General features: G+C 42.9%; 1 protein-coding gene across 1 annotated transcript in view; it reads left to right on the forward strand.

Annotated features, from left to right (window-relative positions):
- The window catches only part of HECW1 (HECT, C2 and WW domain containing E3 ubiquitin protein ligase 1), a gene marked incomplete at its 5' end in the record, with an annotated part of 255,628 nt that overhangs the window by 66,958 nt on the left and 172,843 nt on the right, over positions 1-15,827 (forward strand). Inside the window, one exon of the mRNA XM_011983285.1 lies at positions 15,092-15,167. Within this exon, the coding sequence (XP_011838675.1) occupies positions 15,092-15,167 (76 nt within the window). The remainder of the gene's footprint in view (positions 1-15,091; positions 15,168-15,827) is intronic.

The following is a 15,827-nucleotide window of genomic DNA, read 5'->3' on the forward strand; positions in this document are numbered from 1 at the left end:
GGGGGAGGGGTTGGATAAATGAGTAAACTGAGTGGGTGGATTGCACATAGTTCAAAATGATGATTGAAATGTGGATTTACTATTATTTTACTTTAAGTTCTGGGATACATGTGCTAAACATGCAGGTTAACATAGGTATACCTGTGTCATGGTGGTTTGCTGCACCCATCAACACGTCATCTAGGTTTTAAGCCCCACATGTATTAGGTATTTGTCCTAATGCTCTCCCTCTTCTTGCCCCCCACCATCCAATAGGCCCTGGTGTGTGATGTTCCTCTCCCTGTGTCCGTGTGTTCTCATTGTTCAACTCCCACTTATGAGTGAGAACATGTGGTGTTTGGTTTTCTGTTACTGTGTTAGTTTACTGAGAACGACGGCTTTCAGCTTCATCCATGTACCTGCAAAGGACATGAACTCATTCTTTTTTATGGTTGCATAGTATTCCATGGTGTATGTGTGCCACATTTTCTTTATCCAGCCTATCATTGATGGGTATTTGGGTTGGTTCCAAATCTTTGCTATTGTAAATCGTGCTACAATAAACATACATGCACGTGTGTCTTTATAGTAGCATGATTTATAATCCTTTGGGTATATACCCAGTAATGGGATTGCTGGGTAAAATGGTATTTCTGGTTCTAGATCCTTGAGGAATTGCCACACTGTCTTCCACAATGGTTGAACTAATTTACACTACCACCACCAGTGTAAATTAGTTTCTCCACAGACTCACCAGCATCTGTTGTTTCCTGACTTTTTAATAATTGCCATTCTAACTGGCATGAAATGGTATCTCACTGTGGTTTTGATTTGCATTTCTCTAATGACCAGTGATGATGAGCTTTTTTTCATGTTTGTTGGCCACATAAATATCTTCTTCTAAGAAGCATCTGTTTATATCCTTTGCCCACTTTTTGATAGGATTTTCTTGTAAATTTGTTTAAGTTCCTTGTAGAGTTCGTATATTAGCAAATATTTCTAAGAAAATGCAGTTGACCCTTGAACAACACAGGAGTTTAGGGCTCCCAAACCCCCATGCAGTCAAACATTTGTGTATAACTTTTGACTCCCCCGAAACTTAACCACTAACACCCTGTTGTTAACTAGAAGCCTTACCAGTAACATAAACAGTGATTAACATATTTTATATGTTATATGTATTATATACCATATTCTTACAATAAAGTAAGCTAGAGAAAAAATATTAAGAAAGTCATAAGGAAGAGAAAATATATTTGCTAGTCATTAAGTGGAAGTGTATGATAACAAAGGTTTTCATCTTTGTCATTACATTGAGTAGACTGAGGAGGAGGAGGATGAAGAGGAGGAGTTGGTCTTACTGTCTCTGAGGTGGTGGTTTGTCTGCAAGTGTTTTCAAATTGTTGCAAACTCCAAATTTTTTCAAATATATTTATTGAAAAAAATTCATGTATAAGTAGACTCACACAGTTCAAACCCATGTTATTCAAGAGTCAACTGTAATTTGATGAGAATCACTATTGGTTACTTCCAGAGCACAAGTGAGTGTTGTTTTTGGGGTTCTCCACCTACCCCCTGGAAATGCAGAAGAAGGTAGGTGTGAAGTTCTTGGATTCTGACCAGTATTTAATGAAAGATTAACTCACTCATCCCATGATCCAGCAACCTGTGGGTAGCGGGGAGCTCCAGAGACACCTCTGGAGGGAATGTGGCAGCTGCTGCGGGAAGACAGAGCCCCAAGATGGTGGTGTGCCTGGGGCTGGCAGCAAGCCCATCCTTAGACCTTAGAGAGCTTCTCCTAAGTATCCGTGTGGCATGTCCCAGGACAAAAGATGTTACATTAGCAAGAAAAAATACCTTTGCCTAAAACTTAAATTTATTTTTAGATGGGAATACAACTTAGAAATTTTAAAGCAAGTCACTGAGGGGGAAAACGTTTGCCTTTAAAAAAAATCATTTTCTAGGCGTCTTTTCATTGAGTGAGGAGTAAATATTATTACGTTTTCGCCGTTACACTCACATGGATGAGCCATGTCCATTCTTCTTTAGATTATCCCTCAAAATTGCTCATCTATTCAGTGAGAGGGAGTGGGTGGCTAGAAAGAGCTCTATGCAAAATGTAGCCCTTGTCTTCACTAAGCAGACTGTCTGACCCAGATGGAATAGCAACCGACACACTTCCTGTGATTTCATTTACCCAAAGGCTTTGCAGTCGTATGGTTTCATTGCTGTTTTAAAAAAAGTAGAATCAAAGCAGTTTTTCCCTCCAACCTCATATGCTTAAATGCAAAGAGCTAACTCTTATCACTCCTGCATCCTTAATTGGACTTGGTGATAAAGGACAAAACCCAGGTCTGAAAGGACAGTAATTATAAGGAGTTACATAATTTGTAAGAAAAAGATCCTGAATTCAAATGTTATGCCCAGACCGTTTGTTCCCCAAAGAAGACCACCAGAGTCCAGAGTCAAAGCCAAGCGGCAAGGATCTTTTACTGCAAGTTCGAACTTGGTCCCTCCCTTCCACAGCATACAAGAGGGCCTCGAACAATGCGAGTGCTTGCTTTTTATAGCCCGAGGTAAATAGGATAGTGAGGTTACAGAGGAACAAAGGAATTTTTTGGTTACAGCATTACAATTGGTTTACATTTTAAGTTATACATTTAACAGTTTTCTATTGGTTCCCACGCTTTCAGTAAAACCACAAACGGCTGTGTCCTTATCGGGGACTTTTCCAGGTGGTGTTTGTACTGGGCTCAGGAAATTGAGAGATATATGGTGGGATGTGTTTGTACTGGGCTCAGGAAATTGAGAGATATATGGTGGGATGTGTTTGTACTGGGCTCAGGAAATTGAGAGATATATGGTGGGATGTGTTTGTACTGGGCCTGTTTGTGTTGAGCCTGGGGCTGAGGAATGTGCTTTGTGTTGAGCCCGGGGCTGAGGAATGTGCTTTGTGTTGAGCCCGGGGCTGAGGAATGTGCTTTGTGTTGAGCCCGGGGCTGAGGAATGTGCCTAATTTCTTTCACAAAGAAATGGGCTCAGCCAAAGGGACGTCTCTCTTTCCCTCAACACCCTCTTCCAATTGGTCACCAAGTTCTATCCATTTTATCACTTGGCGGTCTCCCCTCTCCCCTCCCCTCCTTCATACCGACAGACAGGGTTTGTGTCATTGTCATAACTCAGACACTGTTACAGCTGCCTCCAAATTAGTCTCTCTGCCTCTGTCTTCTGCCCTCTAATTTTGTGGTTCACATCATTGAGTATACACTGGACTCACCTGGGAGCCTTAAAGAGGACAGATGCCCAAGTCCCACCCACCTCCCCACCCCCAGTCTGACTCACATGGTCTTGGTAAAGCCTGGGGCAGCTCCCACACCATGGCAGAGCCGTCCCTCAGAGACCTGGGATAAGGGGCTGATCTCCATGAGTTCATGCTGCCCTTGCTAACAGAAGAGCAAGGCCACTTACACAATTAGTGATTTCCAGAAGATGAAGACTGGCCACAGTTTCCAGGGAGAAATACAACTGCTGTTGGTTCTACAATCAGGCAGATATTTCTCCCAAGGCAAAAGAATATGTTGAAAATGAGCTTTGGATCATAAAGGAAATCGCTTGAAGAAGGTTGTATTCCTTTCCTATTTTGTTGTGTTACAAATTATCACAAAGTTAGCTCATGGGTCTGTAGGTCAGAAGTCCTGGACAGCATGGCTGGATTCTCTGTTCAGTCTATTGTAAGGTAAAATACCTGAAATCAATGTCAGCCAGGCTGAGTTCTCATCTGGAAAGTTCTACAGAAAAGCCTGCTTTCAAGCTCATTCTTGTTGGCAGAATTCAGTTCCTTGTGGTTAGGACTGAAGTGCCTGTTTCCTTGCTGACTCAGCCAGGGGCCACCCTGGGTCCTTCACGCTGCCCACATTCCTTGCCACATGGTCCCCTCCATCTTCCAGCTAGCAATGGTATGTCAAACCCTTCTCACCTTGAATCTTTGACTTCCTCTCTCTCTTTGGCCTCTAGGTCCAGATTGAAAGAGTTTGTGTGATCAAGTCAGCCCCTTATAATCTCCCTTTGTTAAAGTCAGCTATCCTAATCCCAGAGTAATTCACAGTCCCTGGGCACATACACCACAGAGGCAGGAAATCTTAGGGCCCATCTTAGAATCCTGCCTGCTGCAAAGGCTCAGAAGGGTCCCCCCAGTCCTCCTGGTATCTGGAGGTTGAAGGTGGAGGACGAAAGAGAAGAGCCAAGTTATCCCAACTCAGTCCAGAGTTTCTAACTATCCACACGATACAGAAACCCACTCCCAGGGATGTGCATGAGCCCTGAAGAAGCAGTGCTGCCCCGGCTCAAACAGCTTACCCTACATGAGCTGCCAACACTTGCCCCTAGATCCAGCCTGATCCCAAAGTAATCAGGGAGATGCTCCTACCCCCCTGCATGTTTCTCCTGTCTTCTAATGAAACCCTTGCAGAAATTTTGCCCCACTCACTTCTTCACCAGCTTCAGCTGTGTTACCCGTCATCTCAAGCTGTAAGCCCTCATCTCAGGTCCATGGACTCCCAAATCAGCTCAGATGAGAGAGGAATGTGTGCGTCAGCGCCCTGGCCTGGGCCAGCTGAAGGGTGTAGAAGCTAACAGAAACTCACCGCACTGAGCTTTTATTTTTTATTTCACATAAGGACAGGTTTTGTTTACAAAATAATTAAAATAGCAGCTTGACATGAATTCCTTAGAAAACGGGATAGAAACATAAGGCCAAGACTACCCACATATTAAATCAATCCAGATGAGTGTGGCATGCCAGGCAATGCATTTGTTTTCCTGAGATGTGTATTTCAAATAGAGTCTGGATGGGCAGAAACATGATCCAGCTGTTTAGAAGGCACTGAAGCAGCTTACAGAAATGCGTTTGGTCCCGTCTTTTCCTCACAGCAGCTTTTTCTTGCCATGAAACCAGCCCTCATTCTCCCACTCCCTTTCTCCCCCGCACCAATCCCATTGTTCTCCCTCCCCTCCTCACGCAGCCCCCAGCCAGCTCCTTCCCTTGGACTGACTTCAATTGGATCGAGGTTATGGAAAACGATTCCTCTTCACTCTTCCTGTTCTACCTTTTTCTAAGTCTTAGAGGATCCAGGTCTTTCTCTGTTGTCTTTATTCATCAAAACTACTACAGTGTTGGTGTCTTTCTGATTAAAGGACTCAGGTTCCTCAAGTTTGAAGGAGAAAGTAAGTTTTTTTTTTTGGTTTTGTTTTTTTTTTTTTTGTGAGACAGAGTCTCACTCTGTTCCCCAGGCTGGAGTGCAGTGGCACAATCTCAGCTCACAGCAAGCTCTGCCTCCTGGGTTCATGCCATTCTCCTGCCTCAGTCTCCCAAGTAGCTGGGACTACAGGCGCCTGCCACCACGCCCAGCTAATTTTTTGTATTTTTAGTAGAGACAGGGTTTCACCGTGTTAGCCAGGATGGTCTTGATCTTCTGACCTCGTGATTCACCCGCCTCAGCCTCCCAAAGTGCTGGGATTACAGGCGTGAGCCACTGCACCTGGCCTGAGAAAGTAAGTTCTAAATGCTTTTTACAAAGGAAACTTTCCTTCTTGCTTCTGCCTGTATGTTTATCTCATTCCACAACTGACTAGAGAAACAGGACCATCCATCTTCAGGTCTTTTACAGACTTGTAGACATGCAGAAAATGCTAACAGCAGCAAGACATTTACATATGAAGCCTTTTTAAAGAATATAAATGTACTATACTGATAACTCATAGGTGTTAGACACAGACCAATGCTTTGGTTTTTGTTGGTTTTCAGCTTATGGTATATTTATAACTCTTCTAAGCTGGACCAAATGATCTAACAAAGGGCAACAGATTTCTCCTCCACAGTGAATGGAGGGTTCAGCATTCTGGGCTCTGGCCCTGATTTGTCTGGCGTGACCAGTTATGTGACCTCGTGGGCCCCTTGATTGACCAGCTTATGCTTCACGTTTTCCATCTATAAAGGAATCGGATATTAGACAATCTGCTAACATAATTCTTAATGTTAGAAGTCAGAGGTTAAAAAACAAATACGATATAAATAACAACATTAGCCTGATTTAGAGCATGTATTATGTGACACTTTTATACACATTATGCCATTCAGTTCTCAGGAGAACTCAGTGAGATAAGGTTTATTATAATCTCCATTTGATGGAAAAGAAAACTGAGCATTAGAGCGATTGATTGCCTCACCCTAACACAGACAGAGGAGGAGCTGGCAGAGAAAGGGATGTGCTGGCTCCAGCCCGGCTGCCTCTCAACACCATATTGTACACCTGCCTGTGACCACCTCTGTAAATGCTCCCAACCATCCATCCAATCCACATTTAGGGAATTCAACATCCATTCCCGAATTGTTTATCTCTTTATGAAGAAGGAATACAACATGACTTGGTTATCATGCAATATAATAATGGCCAACATCACATTTGTAGGTCAAATGTTCAGGACAAGAACTGCAAATTCAAAAGCTTCCAGGGAGCCAGGTCAGTATCACACGTCGTCAGATCTAAAATGCCATGGACTTTCAGACCAACCATTGATTTTCATATTGCCAAGCTAGAAAAACTTTCTAATTTTAACTACAAGATTTATCAGTGGTATACTGTATAATGATGGTCAAATGTGAAGCAGTGGGTGCTTGGAATTAAAGAAGCAGTCACAGGACACCTGGGGACGTGTGATGCTTATGAAGAGGATGCTGTTTCTCAGCCCCAGGAAGTTGCTGCTAGATATTCTGTGGGGTTTTTTTGTTTTTTTGTTTTTTTCTGAGACTAGCCCAGGCTGGAGTGCAGTGGCATAATCTTAGCTCACTGAAACCTCTGCCTCCTGGGCTCAAGCAGTTCTCATGCCTCAGCCTCCCGAGTAGCTGGGATTACAGGTGCGCACCACCATGCCCAACTAATTTTTTTTATTTTTAAATTTTTAGTAGAGATGTGGTTTCACCATGTTGGCCAGGCTGGTCTCAAACTCCTAACCTCAAGTGATCCACCTGCCTCAGCCTCCTAAAGTGCTGGGATTTCAGGCATGAGCCACCGCACCCAGCCAGCATTCTGATTTTGTAACAGAAGTCTGAAATCCACATTTTAAGTAAATCTGATTTTAAAAAATATTTATGTTAAAAATTAATTTTTTAAAAGCTGAAACACTCTGTGAGCCAAAGAAAACCCATCAGTTTGCCATGCAGCCCACAACCCAGCCTTCCCTGCGCCAGGTGGGTGCCTCTTGATAAGTTTGAAACAGGTAAGAATGATCGGCCTACAGAAAGTGGGATGATGACCCCTTCATAGGCCGAGGGGATAGCTGGCTGGGTAATGGTCTCCGAGACAAGAAAGGAGTGGGGCCTGGACCAAGGTGCCAGTGATGGGGATGCAAAGAAGCAGGTCATTGTTTCTGGTGGAAGATGCAGGCCCAAGTCCTGAAAACAAAAGCCTATGTGGCCAAGGGGTCGCCAGAATCTAATTCTCATGCTCAAAGTCAGGGAAAGACAGTTTTGAGGGTAGGTGAGGTTTAGTTAGAGACATCTTTAATCTTTCCATTACCATTTAAGAGAGGTAGACCTAGTATGGTCCCTCCACTGCCAGCGTCAGCGTCACCTGGGAACTTGTTAGAGATTCATACTGCTGGAGCCCTCTCCAGACTTGCAGAATCAGTCCTTCTGGGGGTGGGCCCAGCAATGTGTGTTTTGTCAAGCCCTGTAGGTGATTCTGATGCATGCTCAAGTTGGAGAACCTCTCCACTACAGCAGATGCCACTCAATTATTTTTTAGGACTCAGTACAATCTATGTCCTCACTTTTAGAACAGTCTGCACTACACAAGAAGCTATGTTAGAGAAGAACCACTTTATAGCCTAAGAACCATCAGGGAAAATCTACTATTGGATTAATCTCAGCTAGCATTTTCATTTGCGCGGTGCTTCTTACACATTCTCATCATGTTGTTGTTGTTGTTGTTGTTGTTTTAAAGAGACAGGATCTCATTTTGTCACCCAGGCTGGAGTGCAGTGGTGTGATCACGGCTCATTGCAGCCTTGAACTCCTGGGCTCAAGGGATCCTCCTACCTCAGCCTCCCAAGTAGCTGGGAATATAGGTGTGCACCAGCACGCCCGGTTAAATTTTTGTAGAGATAGAGTCTCACAATGTTGCTCAGGCTGATTTTGAACTCCTGACCTCAAGTGATCCTTCCGCTTTGGCCTCCCAAAGTGCTGAGATTACAGGTGTGAGCAACCCACCTGGCCCCTTCATTACTTTTAGCAAGTTAAAAGCAGCAGATCTTTGCCTGAAGGAGCTGTACTCCTGGTGCTAAAATCTTGCAGGCCTGTGTGGTCAAAAGCAGAGTAAAGAAAAACATTCCTAATTAACTCATTTCTAATTCGCACCATGAAATCTATAGGATAAATGCCTCATTTTTCCAACCCATCTCTTTTTCCCCATAGTGATTAGCATAAGAGCCCTGAAATTGGGCAGCCTGTGCCTCATCTTCAAGGTGGTAAAGAAAGCAAGAGCTGTGCAGACTCTGGAAGCTGGCTTGGTGATGATGGCATCAGAAAGCAGAGGGAGGCCACGCATGGTGGCTCACACCTAGAATCCCAACACACGGGAGGCCAAAGCAAGAGGATCACTGGAGCCCAGAAATTCCAGACCAGCCTGGGCAACATAGTGAGACCCTGTCCCTACAAAAAATTTTTTTAAATTTGCCAGGCATGGTGGTGCACACCTGCAGTCCCAGCTACCCAGGAGTGTGAGGTGGGAGGACCACTTGAGCCTAGGAAGTCAAAGCTGCAGTGAGCTATGATGGTGCTACTGCATCCAGCCTGGACAGCACACCAAGCAACTCTTTAAAACCAACAGAGTTGTGGAAGCAGAATATGAACAAAATATGAGCAAAAGAGATGCAAGCAGCCAGGCTAGATCTGAGGAAATGGCACCAGGGGGTTGGTTAATAGACTCTATGGAATGGGGCTGGTGAGTTCTGAAACTCTTGTTTTAAGTCTTTCAGACCATTGGTTCATCTCAAGTGAATTTTGTGAAGTTGTGGCAGGCCAGGTCTCACTAACACAGGTCTCCATTACAACTGTCCCAGCACTGACTGAGGAGCTAGGTTAAACGTTAAAAGCTGATTGAGTCAGTGCCCTTTTACAATGGCTGGAACGTAACAAAGAGCCCACCAAGAGTTTTGCCTAGGCTTTTCCTGGGCCTTGAAGCATGACAAGATAACAGGACCCTTTTAGAATTAAACAAGTTTTATTGGGGGTCTGAAAAAACTCCCCAGGCCTCCACAAACAAGTTTATTGGGGTCTAAAGGAACTCCCCAAACCTTTATAATTTAACAGGAGACAAGATAAGGGTAATCACCCTAGCACCTAGACCCATTTAGATTAAATAAACTTACTGAGACTCCAGAAGAAGGTCTTCAGGACTCAGACCTTAGTTATAGATTAAAAGAAGTTAATCCCTTACGTCTTTAGATGAATGCACACTTACACATAGACATACAGCTTAGAAGGTATGGAAGTTCTGGAAAACTTTGTAATTTTGAGTTGGTCTGGTGATAATTTCCAGATCTTCTCCCTGTAACTGGTTACAGAAATAAAAACTCGCTTCCTCCCCAGTTCATCTGTATCTTGTTATTGGGCCACGAGAAATAACAGCCTGACCCTCAGTTTGGTCCGGGAACAAAGTCATTGAATTGTTCTTAGCTCAGCTTTCACATTTGTAAGTGGGAGTGGGAGTGAAGGATACCTAATTCTTAAGCAGTTAAAATAGTGCATATGGAAGAACTGACTCTGTGCTTGGCACATGATTGCCACTCACCTGTGTTGCTTTCCCCACCCCTTTGATGGGCCTTCTTCTAAGTCTTTCATCTAAAGTGTCCCTGAGGTTGGGGAGATTGCCTTGGGATTCAGTTGGCTTATGTTTCTTTTGTTTAGGCCCCTAAGTTGGCTTTACCCTTTCAGTTTACAGGTCTTTCTGTTGGAGATCTTGAAATGTGCTGCCTCCAACAGCAAGCAGTTAGAATGACACACATATAATAAGGGTCTAATGAGGGAAATGCACTCAGCAGTGCTCTGTAAACGAGGGTAAGGTGTGTTTACTTATCTACCATTTACTTGTTTGAACATCTCAGAGATTTGGAGGTGGAAATTGAACTTGGTTGGTTTGCTTTTTAGTTTTTGATTCTTGCTCTTTTAAGGTGGCTTTGAGGCCTATCCGATTATTTAATAGACTTCGTCTTGGAGGTAAAAGATACTGAACTTTAGAGGAATCCCTGGATCTCTGATGCAAAGTAGAACTCATCATTCCCTACTTTGGGCTGCCAATACACCGCTGCTTACATATTATTGATAATGTAATGATATTTGCACCTCATTTTTAGGTTCCATTATTATTATGGAGCCCTGTACTATTCATTTACAGGCAAATCAAAGTTTTCTGGGCCAGATGAATAAGACTCAGTGACATAATGAATTTCAATCTCTGCCTCATTGTCAATGTAATTGTTCTATAACTAAAACAAACCTTGTCAGCATGTTTAGGGGAAATAATTCTGTAATTACTTGAGAATAATTGTGGGTATGTAAATGGAGTTATCACATCAGAATTGAGCATAACGTGGCCACACTCCTATTGGAAATACCATGTGCAGTAACGGGAGCAGCCCCAGCTTTTACCCAAAGGAAGTAAACCCAGGTCTGGGCCATTCCAGGAGGCAGCTTAGAAAGTTCTTTGAAATCTCTTGCTTTACCTTCCAAATGCATGCTCATTTGGCATTCAGTCATTTGGCATTTCTTCATATTTGTTCTTAAAATAAAAATAATTTTACCCAAAATTTTGGGTAAAATGATGTTCCCAGGCAGGCACCCTTGCCCCTGGGCATAGCTGCTTACCTCTGGGAACAGAAGGGGCCTGTATGAGAAGCCCTGATGTCCTGGGAGGCTGGAAGACCTGGGATATAGGTCAACACACATATATGACTGTGTGATTAGACGCTGCTGTGTATTTTTAGCAAACCACCTCATCTTTCATGCAGTGATACTGTGCAAAGAAAGGGTAAAATTTGAATAACATGCTGGAGAGTAAAGGCCGAGGGAGCCCTGTCAACCGAGCTATAGTTTCCAGACTACTGAAACAGAAGATCCCCTGCCAGGGTGAAAAGAGCTGATCGTCACACTCTTTTACTGAATTGCAGTTTTAGGGGTGTGCAACAGTGGTGTGAATTTATATTTACAACTTTTCAAAAGGCAATTGTAAAGAGAAAATGAGAATGAGAGTAGGAGAGAGAGGCATCTGAATTAACCTCAAAGCCCTTATTTAACTCCAAGAGCTTCTCAATACCCTGCAGAATCTTCTACACCCCACAACAGATTCAGTTTGGAATCTGTTAAACCATTTGCCAAGTAGGCTCTGTTGTGGAAACATTTGGGTGCAAGACAGACACAGTGAAACTGCCAGAGCTTCGTCAGAGACAGAGGGGCAGCAGGACCCAGCACCAAGCAGTTGGAATGGCAGTCAGGCATCAGACAAGCCTCAGAGCGAAGGGAGCTTGTCAGCCCTGAGAAGACAAGCCATCTCCCTGACAGGCCTGCAGCCTCAGGTTGCTCCAGGGTGAAACTATTTGGGCTGAATCTTCACATCATTTTCACAGTCAATAAACTGTAAAGAGTCTGTCTGTGAGTACAGCACATTTCTCAAAGTCAAACACGCTTGTGCAACACATCTCAAGCAGGAAGTCAGGATGTCAAACTCCCTAAGACTGGGCAAACATTTTTACTTCCTGGAAGATGTTTATTATGGCTACCATTCCCTCCATTTTTGTATCATCAGTGTGGTGCTTAGATGACTTTGTAAATGATGTTAGTAAAACTCCAAGAATTTAGGTAGAATTTTATGGAGACTTAAGTGATGTGTCTCCCCACTGAGCTTAGTAGCTTTTGGAAAATATACCTTTTCTTCTTCTTTTCTTTTTGTTTCATCTACAGACCTGTTTTTGATGCAATAAAGATGAAGAGGCTTCTTTGTAAATACTCTGAATGCCAGCAGAGGAATATTTAAATATGAAGAACCAAAATATGTATGCTTAAAAAGGAAGGAATAAATGTACCATCCTTTGTTATCACTGCATGTTTCAACTCATTTCAGCTTAGCATGAAATATGCAGTTTAATCCTACACCTTTTTAAAAATATACATTGGAATGTACATACTCTAGACTTATAATTCTATAAACTATAATTATTAAAATGATAGTTTCTATTGTTCCCCCAAAGAACTTATATTCTTAGAAAGAGACAAGCTTGGGGTGGACATTTTAAAATCAGAATTAAGACCCAGAGGCTTTAGCCATTGATTGTTAATTGTCCTGGTGGTGCAGTATAGCACTGTGAGGAGGGGTGGTCAGCATGCAGAGGTCTCCCACGGCCATGTCCAGGCACAGGCTTGCAAGACAAGAAAAGTCCACAACATTAAGGAATTTGGAAGCCCTGATTATGCCATGAGGACTGGCCACCTTCAGAGTTAAGAAGAGCGTGGTCTAGCCTGAGGATGTGGTCTCTGAACTGATGGCTGATTTCCATTTCTTAGTGTCAGCCATCGATGGGAATAATAAACAGAAAGGAGGAAGGAGAGGGCCCTCTGATGTGAAGAAGGCTAATTGTTATCAAAATGCCAGGGGTTTGTTCTAGGTCCCATTGCTCCATGCATAGAAAGCCAATGACTGAGACAATGAGTATTGCCAGGAAAGAAGGCTTTTTATTTGGGTGATGTTAACTGGGAGAATAGGAGTTAAGTTTCAAATCCATCTCCTTGACCAACTAAAATTGGGGTTTATATATCAGGGAAGGAATGTAAAAGAGGAACAAACGAGGAGTCTAAGGAATTAAGGTAGACGAATAAGTGGTCTGGCATCCATTGGTCTAGATCTGGGCATCTGGTGAGTTTCAGTCTCTCACCTGAGAGTCAGTTTCCTGAGGAGGGAATTCCAATGAGACTGTAACTGCCCAAAGGGTGCACCTTGCCCACTGCCTAGGCAGAGCCAATTCATCAAGACAGGGGAATTGCAATAGAGAAAGAGTAATTCACGCAGAGCCAACTGTGTGGGAGACCGGAGTTTTATTATTACTCAAATCCATCTCCCTGAGCATTCAGGAAACAGAGTTTTTAAGGATAACTTGGTGGGAAGGGGTGGGGTAGGGAGTGGGGAGGTGGAAGCTAGTGAGCCAGGAATGCTGATTGGTCAGAGATGAAATTGTAGGGAGTCGGAGCCGTCTTCTGGCAGTGAGTCAGTTCCTGGGTGGGGGCCACAAGATCAGACAAGCCAGTTTGTTGATCTTGGTGGTGCCAACTGATCCATCAAGTGCAGGGTCTGTGAAATAGCTCAAACACTGATCTCAGGAGCAGTTTAGGGAGGGCCAGAATCTTGTAGCCTCCAGTTGCATGACTCCTAAACCATAATTTCTAACCTTGTAGCTAATGTTAGTCCTACAAAGGCAATCTAGTCTCCTGGCAAGAAGGAGGTCTGCTTTGGGAAAGGACTATTACCATCTTTGTTTAAACTATAAACTATAAACTACGTTTCTCCTGAAGTTAGTTCAGCCTATGCCCAGGAATGAACAAGGACAGCTTGGAGGTTAGAAGCAAGATGGAATCAGTTAAGTTAGATCTCTTTCACGTCTCAGTCATAATTTTGCAAAGACAGCTTTAAGACAAATGTAAGTTTCAAGTTTTCATAACATCTCAGGACCTATGAGAGTTTTGACTCACCAATCCTGGCCATGTTTTACTCTGGTTCTTATCAAATGAGACTCTAAGGGACAGATATGTGTCAAAGAGTTTGACAGTCTCTTATCTGGCCTGGTTCAGGCCTGGCCATTCCATATGTCACTCCATGGGTTGGCTCCCTCTGCTGAACAGCCCAGGATCCCTGAAATGAACATCACAGTTGGGCCTCAGGGCAATCATACCAAGATTTGTCCACAAGCTGCAGCCAAGCTCACAGGCTCACCAGGGGCACCTGCTTCAGTGTGAAAAGATGAATAATAATCCCTTTGTACTCCACTTGGCTGAAGTGTGAGCCCTGGGATGCCCAGTCATTACTCCTGGTCTCATATCAGGCAGGTTGATGTGAATATCCAATCACAACCTATACAGCATCAAGAATACTAAGAGAAGAAAGAAAAAGACTGAACCCACACAACCTACAAATAATGAGACTCTGAACAAGAGATTACGGATATTTTCATTTTTCTCTTCCTAGTACAGATTATCTTCTAAAAAATGGACACTGTGGATTTGCTTAATACCCAGAGTTTTAAAATTATTTTCTGCAAACATACAACACATGCAAAGGTAAATAGGAAGTACCTTCAAATACCCAAAATCATTTCTGAATAAAACCTTCCTAGAAGAGAATGGGAGCAAAAACTCTAGCTATTTTGATTAACCTATTACTAAATATTGAGCAATAATGAAAAACAAAACATTTTAGCAACATTGTTTTCAAATACCTACTAGACTCCGGATAATCCATATAGCAATTGTGTTCTGAAATTTCCCAGGAAGGCAACTGATTAATTAAGAGAGAGCTCAGAAGAGCTGCTTAATGCCACATTCAGGCTCCTCCCCAGCAGTTTCCTGGAAATCCCTAAATAATAAGTGGAGATGCAGCAGTTCAACACTCTACTTTGCTAAATGGAAATACATTATAATTACAATAGTAAACATCTATTGACCTATCATTCTAGTGCCTTAGGCCCTGCTTTAATAAATACTTTTTGAAAATTTGAATGTGAAAAGACATTGTTTGCATAAGTAGTTACAAAGGGTCTTTTCTATTACAGTAATTATGTTTGTTGATTTCCATTTTCCTGAAAAGTACCCATCACCCCCACTAGCAGATCCTCTACTACTGGGAAAAACATTAGCTTGCTAGAAGCTTGTCTTAATCAATAGTTACCCAGTGAAATCACTGTCTTCGTTGCCTGTAGCTGGTAAAATAACTGTGAATAAGCATGCTTGTGTTGAAGTGTGAATATCCATTTCAGTGCTTGTTTTGCTTGTCTCCCATTTTCCTTCTTGTTACAGATTTTTAAAAGCATCGGCGCTGATGAGACTGTACAAGGACAAGGAAGTCGGAGGCTGATCAGCTTCTCTCTCTCTGGTATGTTTTGCTCACCTAGAGACTTTGTGGAGAGAATAAGAATGTCAACCGAGAGCGAGGACACTCGCTTCCATTTCACTCTTACCTACAAGTCAGTCAACCTCTCTGTGCCTCAGTTTCTCAATCTGTAAAGCAAAAATGTTTTTTAAATCTGTTCAATTTCCCTTGACCACATAAGGATAATAGAGAGCTTAGGAAGTAATAGATGTGAAAGCATGTTGAGATGACGGGAAGAGAGGCTGCAGTTGTACCTTTCCCCCAGGGCCACACAGCAGTAGTTGAGCATATACTAGGGGAGGTAAGGAAAACCTGGGAAGAGACGCAGCTATTCAACTCTTTGTCTAAACAAAACCTCACATGGGGCACAACTGGCAAAACAGATAACTGAGCCGCTCAAAAATGCACATTCATGGGAAAAAAAATCAGTGGAATCCAATTAAGTCTGTTAACTAATAATATTTTCGTTTAATATTTAAGAGTAAGTTAACGTTTTAGTTTTCATGAAGGTACCATGGTTCTGTCTGTCATGCGTGTCTGTATGAAGAGAGTCCACCAACAGGCTTTGTGTGAGCAACAAGGCTGTTTATTTCACCTGGGTGCAGGTGGGCTGAGTCCTAAAAGAGAGTCAGCAAAGGGTGGTGGGATTATCATTAGTTCTTA

Source organism: Mandrillus leucophaeus, unplaced genomic scaffold, assembly GCF_000951045.1.
Source record: "Mandrillus leucophaeus isolate KB7577 unplaced genomic scaffold, Mleu.le_1.0 Scaffold248, whole genome shotgun sequence".
Taxonomy (NCBI): domain Eukaryota; kingdom Metazoa; phylum Chordata; class Mammalia; order Primates; family Cercopithecidae; genus Mandrillus; species Mandrillus leucophaeus.